This window comes from Grampus griseus, assembly GCF_964374135.1.
Source record: "Grampus griseus genome assembly, chromosome: X".
In the NCBI taxonomy this organism is placed as follows: Eukaryota; Metazoa; Chordata; class Mammalia; order Artiodactyla; family Delphinidae; genus Grampus; species Grampus griseus.
The window spans coordinates 115,962,585-115,978,982 of record NC_138999.1 but is presented as its reverse complement, the minus strand read 5'-3'; the positions used below and the strand labels follow the sequence as shown (position 1 = coordinate 115,978,982).

General features: G+C 40.9%; 1 protein-coding gene across 2 annotated transcripts in view; it reads left to right on the top strand.

Moving 5' to 3' along the window:
• The first annotated feature begins 1,531 nt into the window (after positions 1-1,531).
• Positions 1,532-16,398, top strand: part of MAP7D3 (MAP7 domain containing 3) — a 35,686-nt gene continuing 20,819 nt past the window's right edge. For both annotated transcript variants that reach the window (XM_082681249.1, XM_082681248.1), the window contains exons 1-7: positions 1,532-1,618; positions 7,744-7,842; positions 7,936-8,019; positions 9,245-9,408; positions 12,295-12,406; positions 12,906-13,004; positions 16,074-16,163. In XM_082681249.1, coding sequence (XP_082537375.1) covers positions 1,564-1,618; positions 7,744-7,842; positions 7,936-8,019; positions 9,245-9,408; positions 12,295-12,406; positions 12,906-13,004; positions 16,074-16,163 — 703 coding nt within the window. In that variant the 5' untranslated portion in view covers positions 1,532-1,563. The remainder of the gene's footprint in view (positions 1,619-7,743; positions 7,843-7,935; positions 8,020-9,244; positions 9,409-12,294; positions 12,407-12,905; positions 13,005-16,073; positions 16,164-16,398) is intronic.

Sequence of the window (16,398 nt, the reverse complement as noted above, 5' to 3'; positions counted from 1 at the left end):
TTAAGAAAAAGGACATTTTCCTACATGACCACGATACCATTCTCACACCCAAGAAATTTGACTTTGATACAATAATATATAATATACAGTTCATATTTGAATTTTCCCAATTGTTCCAATAATGAATGCCCTGTAAAAATTTTTTTTAATCTAGGTTCTAATCAAGGATAATGCATTATTACACCTGGTCTCTGTTGCCTCCTCTGATCTGAAACACTTCCCCCATGCTTGTTTTTAAAAATCTTTCATTTTGAAGCATCCAGGTCAGTTGTTTTGCAGAATATGCCACAGTTTGGATTTGGGCGAATGTTTCCTTATTATTAGATGGGTTCACTTTCAGCAGTTTTGCAAGAAACTACAAAGCTGATGTTGCATTTTTCTAGATTTTCTGTTTGTGAAGTTCCAGATAAATTCATCAAAGCTGAATTTGTGTGTAGGTATATGTGTTTTGCTAGTGCCCCAATCATGTGTCATAATAATCATAGCTCATGCAAAGCATTGGTGTCTGTATATATGTAGCAACAGGGCTTCAGGTGATATAATGCCAAACTTCTTCCCCCCGCTAGTGTTTTTTTCTTTCACTAGTGTCTTTTTAATTGAAGTATAGTTGATTTACAGTATTATTTTTCTCCACTAATATTAAACTACATCCTAACCAACCCTTATTTTCCACTCTTTAATTTTTGCCAAATCTGTAGGTGTAACATGATATCTGTGGTTTCCATTTGTATTCTCTCGAGTGCTTAAGAGTTTGAGCATCTTTTCTTATGCTTATTGACCATTTGTGTTTTCTTTCCTGTGAAAGGCATCTTTATGCCTTTTGCTCACTTTGGGAGGGTTGCCTATTTCTTAAGTAATTTTAAAATCTTTATGCATTCTGGATACTAATCATTTACGAATATTATATATCTATCTGGCGAGATTAACACCAATAAGTCCTCTCCTTCACTTTAAAGATCCACAAACACCCTAAGATAATTCACACAACTTTGAGACCTAATAGTGTCACGATTTATTCTCAACAACTTAAAGTCTTTACTCATGATCAGGACCCCTAGCACCTCACAGGAACCTATCTCTCTCCCAACCCCTCTCTAGGCCTCTTCACCCAACTTGGGCCTTTCTGTCGTGTTTCAAAGACTAGCAAACTCTTGATGCAAGCGCACTCAGGAGGCACTCAGGAAGTGCTCCCTAAGTGAACGAATGAAGAAAGGAAAGAACATTACTGCGTTTCTAGGTAAAAGAGTCGAAAAGAAAAAAGGAATGTTGGAGGGCCACGCCGGCTGATGATTGGCTGGCATCCAGGATGGAGGGTGCTGGGAGAGCGCGGGACGTAGGAGAGGGTTTATTTACACCAGGTGGTCGCCGCCCAGCGGCTCACCACGTGGTGCGCAAAAAGCAGCGCTTCGGCAATGGCCTGTCCGAGGCGCGCGCGGCGGCCCTTTGGGCCCCGCCCCTTCCCGCCCCCCGGCGCCACGGCCCCAGCCCCCGCGGCGGCCGCGCCAGAGCCTGCGCACTGGGGACCCAGTGCCTGCGGCGGCTCCCCGCTCGGCTGATCTGAAGATGGCGGAGCGCGCCGGTGGTGGCACATCCCTGAGGGGGCTGCGGGAACGGATGGGTGAGCGGGCCGGCGGCTCCCGGGGGGGCTCGGGCCCGCGCGGGAGGCGGGGTTCCCGCGGCCCCGGGGACTGTCGGAGCGGCGCGACCCGCGCCGGAAACCTTCACTTCGGAGTCGCCTCGCGCGCCGTCGGGTGCTCCCCTCACCCCCGCCGGAGCGCCCTGGGACGGGACGGGGCGCCGAGAGGGTACGCGGGCGGGAGGGGAGACGGCCGGCCCGCGCCACCAACGGCCCAAGTCCCGCGGCCCAGCTGCCACCGCCAACGGCCGTAGTCCCGCGGGCGGGCGGGGCGCGAGAGAACTAACGGGCGCTGCTCGGGCGGGAGGGCGGGGGCCTGGCACCCCGTAGCCCGCGGACGGTCCCGAGCCCCGCCTGCCGTAGGGGAGAGGCGGACGCTCTCGCAGCCGCCGGAACGGACGCGCCGCTGCCTGGGAGGTGCGGGCGCCGAGACGGCCCTCGTGGCTCGGGGCAGCCCTGGAATCTTCCCTCTGCCCGGGGCGCTCGCGCTTTCATCCCCTCCCACGGTCGCAACCCCGGTCTCTCCCGCATCCTCCTGGTCAAGGTCTGGTTAAGGTCCGGTGAGGAGGGGGCCTTGGGGGTCTGGCTTTGAAATTTGGGATAAAACTTGGTCCCCCTGCTCCTCCTGGTTTGCCTCAGCACATGACTTCTCCAGGATGTCACCTTCCGTGGGACATCTTGCAGACCCTAGGCTGGACTGAACGGGACTAAGCGCTTCAGAGTGCTTTCTTCTAAACTGGTCCCATCGCCAAAAAGTCCCCCCCCCCCGCGAAATCATTAATTTTATAAAATTTGGCAGGATTTGGCATTGCTTAGCCCAGGAGACTGCTTCGCTACTTGAGCGAGATAGTATTTCTTGCTTGTGGGAGGTTGCTTTTAGTTCTCGGGCTAGTTTCCTCCTATATGAACTTGAATAAAACAGCCTTGCTGATTTTACTGAAATCCTTAGGGATTTTTTTCATTTGCAGTTGAAAAATTAGACCGGCTGCGATTTGGGAGGGTTTATGTTACTTCAGAACGCTTTGAATCAACTCCCCAGAGAATAATGTCAGAAGCAAAAACACTTTCATTATTGCATAGCGTGAAAAACTCTTCTGTCTCTAGCTTATTATGGTTCACCTACAGGGAGAGTTTGCAATAAATTCATTGTTTTATTGCTTATTGACACCTAAGGTCCTCTGACATTGAATTATTTCACTGATTTAAACTAACCGGCCTTCTGGATAGCCCCCCCAAAGTATTTGCATACTGAATGTTGAAAAGTATTTTTAAATTTTATATGGGACAGTTGCTTGAATTCACAGTATTTCAAACTAAAAACTTAAGCAAAAAAGGCTTAACCGAGAACCTAGTTGACCTCCTTGCTGCCCATTTTGTATTAGGAATTGAAAACATCACATGTTAAACTTCTACAGAGGACCACCTTGACCAGAAAGAACTTACTTCATGGTCTCAGCATTTTCCTGAAGGGGACAGAGTCAGTGAAATATTCTGCCACTTTGTGGCAATTGCTTCTTTTCTGTTATCCAGATAACAGTGAGTAGCTTTTGTTGCTGTTTTAGGCAAAGCTTCCTGAATCTGCCTTATTTTTGTGGTTCCCTGATTGCAAATGTCTTTGGTTTTCTATTTTTTTCTAAATATTTTCTCACCCTCTCCCTGGCCTAATGACATGCAAACTGTAATAAGGCCATGAAGAGAGACCCTTGGTATGGGTGGAATGGATCTGCACTCCCAACTGCTCAGCTTTGAATGAGGGTGGATCCAGGACTGGGCCGGCAACTGTGCGAAGGGTCAGGGACTGGGCTGCTGGAAGAGAGTCTGCTGCTAGACACCCCACAGTCTACACTTTGAGGGCTACATCCAGCAGGAGTGCAAGATAAGACTTAGTAGCAATTGCTTTTTATTCTGTTATCCAAATAATGGTGAGTAGCACTGATCTGTAGCAGTTAGCCCTAGCCCTTCTTATAATAATTAAAAAAAAACCTTTCAATGATTTTTTTTGCAATCTATGCCCTTTGCTACCTAATGAGAAATACTAGTGTACTAGTTTGTGTAATCTAATGTTTCTAATTAGTACAGAAGAAAGGTCATGGAGAGGTGGGGCTACAGATTTTTTTTTTTTTTTTTTTTTTTTTTTTGCGGAACGCGGGCCTCTCACAGTTGTGGCCTCTCCCGTTGCGGAGCAACAGGCTCCGGACGCGCAGGCTCAGCGGCCATGGCTCACGGGCTCAGCCGCTCCGCGGCATGTGGGATCCTCCCGGACCGGGGCACGAACCCGTGTCCCCTCCATCGGCAGGCGGACTCTCAACCACTGCGCCACCAGGGAAGCCCGGGGCTACAGATTTTAGGTCGAACTCTGACTGAGTGATGTCAAGAGCAGCAGCTGAGGCAGACAATACAGAATTGCTAATAAGCACTGGGATGAGTATTTATCATTGGCATCTCATGGGATTAAGCATTTTGGGGTGATTGTGCTTGGGTGCAGCTTTAGGAAGATTCTTGAACTAATTGTCATGGAAAAGTGTTCTTCCTTCCTTTCTTGCATTTAGCTTGACCTAGTGGAGCAGAGCTCTTGTGACACAGATTGTGTGTGTGTGTGTGTGTGTGTGTGTGTGTGTGTGTGTGTGTTGAGGAAGGGGGAGTGGCGTTTCTGGAGAGAAGCAGAAATATTCCACTATGTTGAAGTCAGTAGTGAGCTAAAATGCTTTATGTCCAGAAGGGGCCTCAAAATTTCAATGACATCTTTTAGAAGTCTATCAAGTGTAAAGCATTCTTTAATTTTGGCATGCTAGTGGCATCTATTTTTGGTTCATTTCATTCTGAGGTTTTTATTGGGCTAGATGGCTAGGATGATTGAGTTTGTTGTTTTCCCATCATAGAAGGAGAATGGGGGAATTCCCTGGTGGTCCAGGGGTTAGGACTCTGCACTCTCACTGCCGAGGGCCTGGGTTCAATCCCTGGTCAGGGAACTAAGATCACACAAGCCGCGAAGTGCGGCCAAAAAAGGAGAATGATTTTCTTTTTGTAACATCTTTTACACACTTTCTCTATAAGCTTTTCTTAGCCACAGCATAACAGTGCTTACTTTAGAGGAAAAAAAAAGTAAATGCTTTATTTTAAAATATTTCCATTGCTGTATTTCCAAAGTATATTTTAAACCAAAGCCCGTATATTTCATTTACTTATTGTTGAATAAATTTTATACATTTAGATCTTAATTCCTTCATTGTGATATTTTAAAAAGAAGTAACCTTAGAAGTAGCTGAGGTAGGAATATTAAACTAAGTCATATAAAGGTTGATGTGGGTTTTGTACAGTCTGGTCCTTGATAATTACATAATGTTTCAAAGTTAAGTTGCTTCTTAATCTACAATTAAGTTCTGGTTTTACCAGTTGCTACCTGTGTGATCTGGGAAAGTTATGTTTAGCCTCAGTTTTCTCATCTGTAAAATAAGGAGGGGAAAATAATAATATCCACTTTATAGGATTGTTATGAGAATTAAATGAGGTAATAACCAATGAAAACAACTTCATAAATGGTGGTATACATTATTTGTTATGGCAGATTTTTGGAAATACAGATTAAGATTCATAATTCAGTTTTAGTAATAAACTCTACATGTTTTCTTATGTAATCTCCAGGCAAAAGGTAACTTTTAACTTTAATTTTGGACTTAGAGTTAGTATAAGAACTATAGAAGTACTCTATTGCACCTGTTACTTTAAAGTGAATTAAGTAAATTCTCTCATTGAATGGAGTTGAATAAAATGTTCATTTTGTTAAGTCCAGACATAAAGGCTTTCTCCCATTGTTTGGACATTTTTAGAGCCTGTTCTTTTGGTGAATGTATTTCTTGCCAGTAGGAATTTGGACGTAAAGATCTAAAAATAAGTTTTGAGGGGACTTCCCTGGCGGTCTAGTGGTTAGGACTCAGTGCTTTCACTGCCGTGGCCCGGGTTCAATCCCTGGTCGGGGAACTGAGATCCCTCAAGTGGTGCGGCACAACCAAAATTTTAAAAAAATAAATAAAAATCATATTTGATATTATAACCTTTATACGATTTGGTTCGTTATTGCCATCACAGCTATTTCTTAGGTTACTTCTGATTAATAAGATCTTAAATCTGGTAAAATTGTACATTTTGAGAAAAATTGTCCTTATGGCCAACTAAATTATGCCAAAATATGGACTTTCGTTAGGATTTTTTTTTTTTTTTTTTTTTTGCGGTACGCGGGCCTCTCACTGTTGTGGTCTCTCCCGTTGCGGAGCACAGGCTCCGGACGCGCAGGCTCAGCGGCCATGGCTCACGGGCCCAGCCGCTCCGCGGCATGTGGGATCTTCCCGGACCGGGGCACGAACCTGTGTCCCCTGCATCGGCAGGCAGACTCTCAACCACTGCGCCACCAGGGAAGTCCTCCTGTGCTTTTATATGAGAGTAGAAGAGGAGTTTTCAGTGTTATTCTCCAGCTCCTTCCTGAAGATGCCTGGTACTATGGGGCATTTTATTTTATTTTATTTGAAAACTTGTTCTACCTCTTTATTTTATTTTTTAACATCTTTATTGGGGTATAATTGCTTTACAATGGTGTGTTAGTTTCTGCTTTATTACAAAGTGAATCAGTTATACATATATATGTGTTCCCATATCTCTTCCCTCTTGCGTCTCCCTCCCTCCCACCCTCCCTGTCCCACCCCTCCAGGCGGTCACAAAGCACCGAGCTGATCTCCCTGTGCTATGCGGCTGCTTCCCACTAGCTATCTACCTTATGTTTGGTAGTGTATATATGTCCATGCCTCTCTCTCGCTTTGTCACTATGGGGCATTTTAGATACAGCCATATATGGAATTAGAGTTCAGGGAATTCCCCAAGAACTTGTTTTTGTATCATCTTAGAATTTTAGTTTTTCTTACTTTCCCTCAAATTGTGCTCCCATACTCTTATATTTCACCCTTATTGAAGTTTATTTGCCATTTTCTACCTGTTCACACAAGATGTGTAAATTTATATTATATAATTTATATTTATTTGCTTGACATTTTCCTACCTAGAAAAATACCATCACATTGTCAATTCCTTGAATGTTTTCTCCACCTTCACTGTGCATCAGAATAGAGCTTTTAGCAACTGCAAAGGCCTGGGCCCCATTCTCAGAGAGTGGAGGCGGGGAGGGGAAGGCTTTGCTAATTTTTTTTAAAAGCAATTTGGGTGACTCTCGTGTGGAGCCAGGGTTGGAAGCCCCTGACCTAGGTAATTTATACATGTACTCCTTATATTGGGCCCAATCTCTGAGGCTCTCACTGTTGACACTTTTGCATCCAAATTCAGATCCATAAACTCCAAATGTTTTCTAAATTCCCCCAATTTATGGTGAAACATTTTTCCAAATCCTTGCCAGCTCAGTTTTTCTAGTACTTGCTGTAATGTCTGTCTGAGGCATTTTTGAAAGCTATTAATCAGCTCTTACTCACCTACCAGCTCGTGCTGCTACTTCTACTGACAACTCTGTGCGCACAGATAGGCTGGCATGTCTACGGTAAACACTGTTAATTCTTTGTTGAATTATTGTTGAACATCATAGGTACTCATTATGTCTTTGCTGACCCAGAGTCTGTCATGATTTTGCCTTGTAGAAGAGATTCTGTCCTTTATCATCGAAGATACAATTGGCTGTGCTTTCCCACCCCTGGATTAGCTGTTCGTATTCTTTCTTTTTTAAAAAATTAATTAATTTATTTATGGTTGTGTTGGGTCTTCGTTGCTGCATGCGGGCCTTCTCCAGCTGTGGCGAGCTGGGTCGTTGTGGTGCGTGGGCTTCTCACCGCAGTGGCCTCCCCTGTCTCAGAGCACGGGCTCCAGGTGTGCAGGCTTCAGTAGCTGTGGCACGTGGGCTCAGTAGTTGTGGTTCCTGGTCTCTAGAGCGCAGGCTCAGTAGCTGTGGCGCACGGGCCCACTTGCTCTGGGGTATGTGGGATCCTCCCGGACCAGGGCTCGAACCCGCGTCCCCTACATTGGCAGGTGGACTCCTAACCACTGTGCCACCAGGGAAGTCCCACTGTTTGTATTCTTAATATCGAATCCCTTTCCTTTATCTCCCTGTATTTTAGTTGCTGCTGCTAATGCCATTGCTGAAGAAAGACGGAGTCAGGGTAGCTTTAGCGCTCTTCCATCACAGCCCTCAAATATAAAATCAGCATTTAAACCAGGTATAATTTCTAGAATGCTTTGATAGATGTCAAAGTGTTATATCCTTAAAGTTTGATATCCTATGTCTAACTGTATTCTTTCTTTTTTTTTAGTAATAGATGGATCTGTGCTTAAAAATGATGTAAAGCAAAGATTAGCAAAGGAGCGCAGAGAGGAGAAAAAAAGACAAGATGATGGTATATTTTAGACTTTTTTTAAAAAAATTAAAATGAGTGAATTTTACGTTAAAGTTATATATTTCCAAAGTGGTTTTACTTACTTTTTAATCTGTTCATATGATAGATTACACGTTTTACAGTATGTGCTATACTGGATTAAGAGCTTATACTAAATGAGATAAAGAAGGTCCGTGAAAAATATTTGACCAAATTGTTTTATTTTTGAACTAGTAGTTTCTGGTAGCTTTAATTTTCTGAAAATTAAGGTATGAAAATTTCTTCAACATTTGTAGAAACAAGCAAAATGGGATTTCAGAAAAATGACTTAGAAACAAAAATGAGGAAATTCCCTGGCGGTCCAGTGGTTAGCAGTCTGCTTTCACTGCTGGGGGTGGGTTCTAAAACAAAAACAAAAACCAAAAAAACAAAAAATGGAGTTGCTAATAATCCTAACATGGATATGGTATCTTTCACTGATTGCTATGCTTTTCAAGTGTAACTTTGTATCAATTAGGATCTAAAAGAATAATCTTTCTACACCTTGAGAGAATACTTTTTCATCTATGTATTCTTCTCATCTGGCCCTGTAAATCCAGTGCAAAACTAGTGCTCAAGTTCCTTCAAATAAAATAGCAATTGTCTTTGTTTTGGTGAGGAGCTGTTTCTTCCTGTAGCTCTTTAGAAGAGTATTTTACAACTTCATAGATGGCTCTCCAGGCTTTAGTGAGGGGAAATTTGAACGCAGGAAAGCATCATGCTGGTCAGTAATGTGGTATGTGCCTAAAGCCCACGAAGGTCAAACTGGCATGCTTAATATGGTCTGTCTAGATGAGGCCTTTGAAAAGAAGTTTCCTAGTAGAAGGGAAAAAAAACATATATTCTGGCCATGTGTTTTTTTTACATCTTGTTTTAATGTATAGTATATTAATCTGATGGGGTTTGACTTTAGCTCAAGTCAGCAGAAGCATCACATGAAAGAAAACATTTCTTCTGAATTTGGAATTTTAGTTCGGACAGGAGAGTCATCTAAGCCAATTCAGTTCTCAGGAGTTAAACGAACACCCAGTGGAAATGATTCTTTTGTGGCCATCTCTGTTCACTTATATAATAAGTCTTTAGTCATTAGCACAGGTTATGTTATTTTTAAGAAAGAGAATAAAATATAAACTTTTTCCTTCTCTGTCTGTAATGTGGAAAATTTAAATATTTTCTTGGCTCTTACCTTGCATTTGGAATATTTCAGCTAATAAAGAGACACAACTACTTGAAAAAGAAAGAAAGTCTAAGATCCTATACGAAAAACAGATGGAAGAAAAGCAGCGAAAGCTGAGGGAACAGAAAGAAAAGGATGAACAACGGAGAATATCTGCAGAAAAAAAGAGAAACGAAAAGTTACAGGAAGAAAGGGTACATGTTTTTCTAGGCTGATTAATCAGATGATGCACTGTGTTGCCTGGTTCTGCAGTACTTTTTTCTTAGCCCTTCTCTGCTTTTACTGGAACCAATCCCAATTCTTCTTTCATCTTTCCTTCAACATTAGCACCTCTTGCCCCATCCTGATCCGAGCCTTGCACGTCCAGGGAGAGAACCCTGTCCACTTGCAGGGTGCCTGCGGCCTGGGCTTTGCTCTGAGCGGCTTTCTATCCTACAAAAGTGTTGTCCCATTGCCTAGTATTCACCTATCCACCGTCCCAGGGCCCCTGAGAGGCCCCCTTGTGACCCTGACCTGCTCTGCTTCTCACCTCAGCACTCGGCTCATCGAGTGAGTGGCGTGAGTGGCAGAGGCCCAGCCAAGCGAGAGCCTCGCACTCTCCCACGGTTCCCTGGCTCTCTCCTTTGCGCTCTCTCCCCCCCCCTTCTTGTTCCTTTTTTTCCTCTGTTGTTCTGTAGCCCTGCTCTCTTTTCCTGTGGGGACTCTGCTTTGGTGTCTTTGGCACTCTGTTGCTATGAGTCACCGCCTCTGTCGTGCCCTCTCGTTCCCCCTCTGGCGCTCTTCATTCACTTTGTCTTTGACTGTTGTGTGGGCATCTGGCTGCCTGTCTCAATCTGTATGATTCTCTGTGGCTCCAAGTTGTTCCCCTGTAGGTTGTTCCACAGCTCTCCTGAGTGTCCTTGGCTCCTTCTGAATTCACATGTTCTGTCCTGTTCCTCGCTGTCATTCCCTCTTTTCTTTGTTCCAGTGACTCTCAAGTGTCCCTGAGTGAGCCTTGGTCTGTCTTTGGCTCTCTGTCTGACTGACTGACCTTTTTCTGCCCGAGGCACCTCCCTTTTCTTTCTGCTTTCTTTGTCTTAGCTTCTCCCTCTTTTCTCTCCCCATCTTTATAGAGTTTCTGCCTCTCTCAGTATATGGGTTTTTATCTCCCTCTCTTTTTTTTCTGTTGGTCCAATTTTAAAATGTTTTTCACTCTCCTTTTCTCTTTGGTTTCATTTCTCCCTAAGAGCCCCCTTCTCTGTGGTGCTCGCTTTTCCTCCTAATTTTTGCACACAGTTGGCTCTTGCAAATGCCTCACCCCCCAGCCCTTACCCCCATTGGCGAATCTTCCTTATTCTAGGACTATTCCTGTGCTGTTTCTTCCCTGTCCATGGTCCACTAGCACCTTCTCTGTCTTTTTTTTCCTTCTAGCACATTCCAGTATTTAATGAATTCTCATTCAGAACTTGTGTCACTCTCTGTCTTCCTCTGTGAAACATCTCCTTAATTTACTTCTCTGTGGTAAAGAGAGTGAAGGCCAGAGAGACTGAACTAGGTAAAGAGAGAACCAAAGAAAGTAAAATAGAAAACTGTGCACAGAGTCGGGGAGGGTCCCTGGAGGAGAGAGAGTCCTGGGGACTGGGAGAAAAAAAGACAATCTTAGAGAAAGAGGAACCTGAGAGAGAGAACACCAAGAAAGAAGAAGCAACAAAATGATACTGTAGACAGAGCGGGAGCCAGAGACAGGGCAGGGGAAGAGGCCAGAAGACAAGGAGAAAGGGCAAAAGAGAACCGACCCCTGAGAGCCAGCATGGGGGAGTCCCAGACAGAGCAGGGACAGGTCGACACTGTGAGGAGGCTGCACGGAGGAAAAGAGGAGTGCTGAGGAGGGGCAAGTGTGGGCGGGGCTGCACGGGAGGCAGGCCGGGAGCTTGCACGGGAGCCACAGGTGCCTTCCTGGAAGGAACCTGAAAGAGCACAGAGGGTCAGCGCATCTGCAAACAGCAGGTTAGAATGCTTAGGAATCAGAGATGTTTGAGAAATACAAGAAGATTCTCTGTTTTTAGTCTTTATTATACTTTTTGGGTGTCTAACTAATTTAGAAAAAAAACTTACTTTCTGTTAGAAAATATAATTTTAAAATATTGCCATTAGATAAGTTTTATTTTAAGAATTGCAGTTGCTTTTCTCAGAGGATATGGGTGACTCTCTGTTTTCCTAGTATGTTTACCCTATTTGCCCTCAGAGAAACGGTGGGAACATCGTAAGGATGATGTTGCTATGAAACGATTGTTGTCAGGGAAGAATAGAAAACCTTCTGGCCCTGAGTTGATTTGCTTACCTGAGTGTAATCCATGGTATGTTACAGCACAGGGTGAGGAATAGCTGAAAAAAGAAAACTGCCTCTCATTTCCAGCAATGGCCTTGTTTCGCCACAGTGTAGCATTTACATTTGTAGAGCTGTTATCCTGCCCAGTTCAAATTGAAGCTGAGGTCAAGACAAACACATCTCTTTAAAAATTTGATTAGTTAACGCCAGAATTTAAGATGTTACAAATGTGGGTATAACAGATGATCTGGCATAGATTTCACATATGTGTATTAGTTGATTTGTTTTTCCTGCCTCATTCTACAAAGAATTTAAGGTATATTTTAAAAAAGACATACCACAACCAGATGAGAAAATAAGTGGTTGAGGGAATCAAGCAGAGGGGGAAATTAAAGTAAGAAAATAAGAAAACATAAGGTATAATTAGCATACACCAAAGTGTACCACTCAGTCTTTGTATAGTTGCTAGAGTAGGCTACACGTTTGGTTCTAAATTTCCTAATGATATAATAAGCAAAGAGGGAAGCACAGTCAGCTCCTTGATTCATGTCCATAAGATTAAAACCTAGTTATTCGGGAGAACGTGGATTGATACCCGAGATGTATTGAACTTTAACTTTTTACCTGAGATGTTTCCAGTTCTATCTTTTATTTAAAAAAATTTGCCTGATTGGAAAATTTGGTAGTGGGGGTATTTTATAACCGACAGATCAAAATTATACTAATCAATATAATGCATATGTAAAAATTTGTTGGCGTTTTTTTTAAATAGGAGAGATTCAAAGCTGCCCTTCATCGTACACTGGAACGGAGCAGCCGTATTGATTATCAAAAAAGATGGTCATGGGAAGGCTCTACAACAGTGAACTATCAGAATAAAACTGGTAATTAATACAGCTGCTAAACTTTAAGTTCATTCATTTTCACATGTAAATATTGGCTACTAGTATAAGGTTGCATTTACTACAAAAGGTTTTGAGGTTTGTATCCTAGGTGAAAACACTGCCATGTACTTACTCTTTGGCATGCGTTTAAATTTGTGTCATGTGAGATCGCCAAAGAACCAGGTGAAATTTTATAGTAATTGTATTTTATCCACTATATCCAAAATCTTACCATTTAAACTTGTAATCAGTGTAAAAATGAATAATAATTGATAAGTTTTACACAGCTTTATCCAGTGCATATTTTAAAAATAGTCTTGTTTAATATTGATGTACTGTAAATTTTTCCTATGTGTGGACATAATTCTATACAGTTGCATAAAATGTAAGTAAAATTTATATAGTTTATGCTCCATAGAAGTACATCATGAACTCATTTTGTTTCAGCTAGTGATGCTTTTTTAAATATGAGTACAGTAAATCTTATATCTTTTCTCAGCCAACAGACATTCTGTATCTACTGAAAAGCTTGAACAGGGGACTTCTGGATTACATAAACAAGTGTCATCTGCAAGTCCTCAAAATTCTATTGCCAAGAGTAAGTAGTTATTTCGTGTATTCTACTGAGTTTCAAACCAATGAAATCAATTCTTTATATGTATTTCCACAGTACCACTTATTTAGATTGTAGGACATTTCAGAAGAACACCACCTTGTTTTACAGTAGAGATGGTCATTACTATTCTGTATTTTCATCAGTATAAATACTTGTTTCTTGATTTGTGTACTAATCATATCAGATGGGTTTGTTGGGCTTAGGTAGCCCAACAAATATGAAACATATTTTGACCAAAAGACATTGCCATTAGGTGGTACAATAATTTATTTTAGAATTAATTCATATTCTATTTAACCTATAAATGAAATCACTTTTTCTAGGGACTAGACTGGTCATTCAGTTTTCATTAAGTTTCATGAATATTACCTCATTTAAGGAAAATAATAGCATATATATAGCAGTGGACAGGTTGATCTGCTTCACATATATATAAAGTTGACAGGCAAGTATAATTACCTTCCTAGTTGTATAGTTAAGACCCCAAGAAATTCGGTGATTTCCACTCCTCCATACTTATTTATGGTTTATATTTTAGTCATTTGATGGATGGATCATGGTATTTAAATTGTACATTCCACTAGCAAGTCCATGTTTTCCCCCAAAGCAAATAAAGTGGTAACAGTGTTTAATGAGAGAAGTATTGCTAAGCTCCACTTTACAACTCTTCCTGCAGGTAATGCAGTGTTCTTTAAAATAAAACAAAGTTATCTACTATGGATACTTCAAATACCTTTTGCTCCTAGTGTTTGCACTTTTAATTAGCGTTCCTTTTTTTCTTTTTTTTTCTTTTGGCTGCCCGGCTTGTGGGATTTTACTTAGTTCCTCGACCAGGGATTGAACCCGTACCCTACGCAGTGAAAGCATGGAGTCCTAACCACTGGACAGCCAGGGAATTCCCTAGAGTTCCTTATCTTTAAAAAAAATCTTTACCAGAGTGTGTGTCAGTGACCATTTCTGGCTTGTAGTACATGGTGCTTCTCATTGATAATTGAAATGGATTAGACAGCCATACCCATATGGAGAAAAAAACAGAAGTGATCTGGGCAGGAAAAAGACATGGCAGACATACTCCACATCATTCCCTCAAACTTAGCCGTAAGAAAAGAAGAAATACCATCTTTGTACCTTGTGAATTGAGACAAAGGCATAATTATAGTTTGAATTAAAAATGTTTCTTTTGTATTATTAGGTGCCTTGGCAGTTTTTTGAGCAATGCTGATTGCTCTAAAATTCCACTACAGCAAAAGATTCTGGACCTCATTTAAAGTATAATTAGTTAATTGTCTAACTTAATAGGAAAGATTTCCATTTTTGTCTAAATATTATAGTTTTAATATGTTGAAAAGGATTTTTGTTTTGTTCATCCTTACGTTATTTGTACTTTTAGAACTCTTACAGTTTCCAACGATGAACTTGAGAGGTCTTTCATTGTTTGTCAGTCTTGGTGCATCTAATTTTCTCTTGTAATGGTCCAATAAAAGTTGATCCACTTTCCACCCTTACCCTCAATATGCTTTCCCAGAGCACTTTTATGTATACTCCAGGTTCATTCATAGATTAATGTGGGAGGATTTTCTTTAACACCTTACTTGTCATGTAATTAATTTATTATTCACAAACTCAATCCTTTAGAAAAACTAGGTAACATTCATTGTAATCTTATGTTTATATACTTTCATTTTAATTTATTTTAATTGTTTCATAAGCATTGGCCATGTTTTACTATCTAATTGCTTGGAGGAATTAGCAGAGATTTCTTGCACAGACATTTATTACATTTTTAATATAATGAGCAAACACTAGTGTGTTTTCATTAATATGTGTGCCTGCTGTATCAATGAGACATGTAAAGAGAAGGGACAGGTGATGACTTTCAAGTTAATAATTAGTTGAATTGCGCTGAAGGAACAATTCCAAGTAACTTTTTAATATAAGAAGGTATGTGTGGAAGATACTTTATGAAAGAGTTTGCTTAAAGTTACAGTATATTGCACACTCTGAAATGATGAATGCCGTTAAATTAATGATTCCAATAATTTTATTGAAAATAAAATCAATATTGTCAGTGGCTTACCTTTGTAAAATCCCTTCAAATTGAAATAAAACCTGTTCAATCCAGAGAGATGAACATTTCAAACTCAAATGAAGTTTATAATCTAACCTGTGATATTTTAAATAGCGTTGCTTTAAATCTTGACTGATTCAAATAGTCTGTTTTTCTTCTGCTCACTGCTGACTTATAATAACTGTTCACACTATTTTGTCATTTCTTGCAGTGTGATAATGAGGGATAGGTGATTTCATCACATGGTCGAATTGATTACACTTCTGTGGTTCATGCTGTGCAATTACATTATCAATTCAAGAATTTTCACAAGACGCTATGTTGTCATACGTACTTTAATTTAGAGGTTCCCAAAAGAGAAGTTCTTCTTTAAAGACTTTCATCAGTATCCTGAACCATAATATTTCAAGTGAAATGGAAAAGACACAAAAGTGTCTTTTCCCATATGACTGGTTTGGGTTGATAAAATTGTGACATCTATACCAAATGTTAATGATCATTTTTATTTAAAAAATGCTAGTTAAGGGACTTTCCTGGCAGTCCAGTGGTTAGGACTTGGTGCTTTCCTTGCCGTGGCCTGGGTTCAATCCCTGGTCAGGGAACTAAGATCCCACAAGCCGCGTGGCACAGCCAAAAAAAAAAAAACCAAAAAAACCAAGTTAAAACTGAACTATAAATTACTTTAGTAATAGATGTTATGGACTGTGTCCAAAATTAAATGTTGTATATTCCTAATTTGGGAACTTTGATGTTGTCAGTATCAGATTTTCCCGCTTAATTTTTACTGTTTCCTAAATAATTTTATTTCACTTCGTATAACTTACTTAAAGAGTAAACTAGTTTTAAGTTTGGGCATGTAAAATTTCTGCATAATACTTGAAATTTAAATAAGATAAAAAATGTTTGGGAACGGGTGGCTCACCACTGAAATAATATGTATAAACAGCTTGTAAAAGGTAAAATTCTTTGCCCTTGATCTCCAGAAACAACAGAAAAGAGGAGAAGCTCATCTCTGAATAGAAGATGTAGCAAACTGCATTCATCTACAGAACAAGTGGAAGAAAAAACACCTGGTTAGTTATTTCTATGTACCGGTCTTAAGTGGTGGTTTAAAAGCATTATATTTATGTCAACATTCAGCTGCTTGAAAAGCCATTCCAAAACATTGGAAGCCAAAATATCCCTTCTTTAACTAAAAAATGTACTTTGGTGCCATGCTTATTTGGCTGAAGCCAGAAGAGTCTTCAAATGAAATATATAATTCTGCAGTGAAGCTGAGGAGGTCACAGAATGTTGGTATAGACAGAG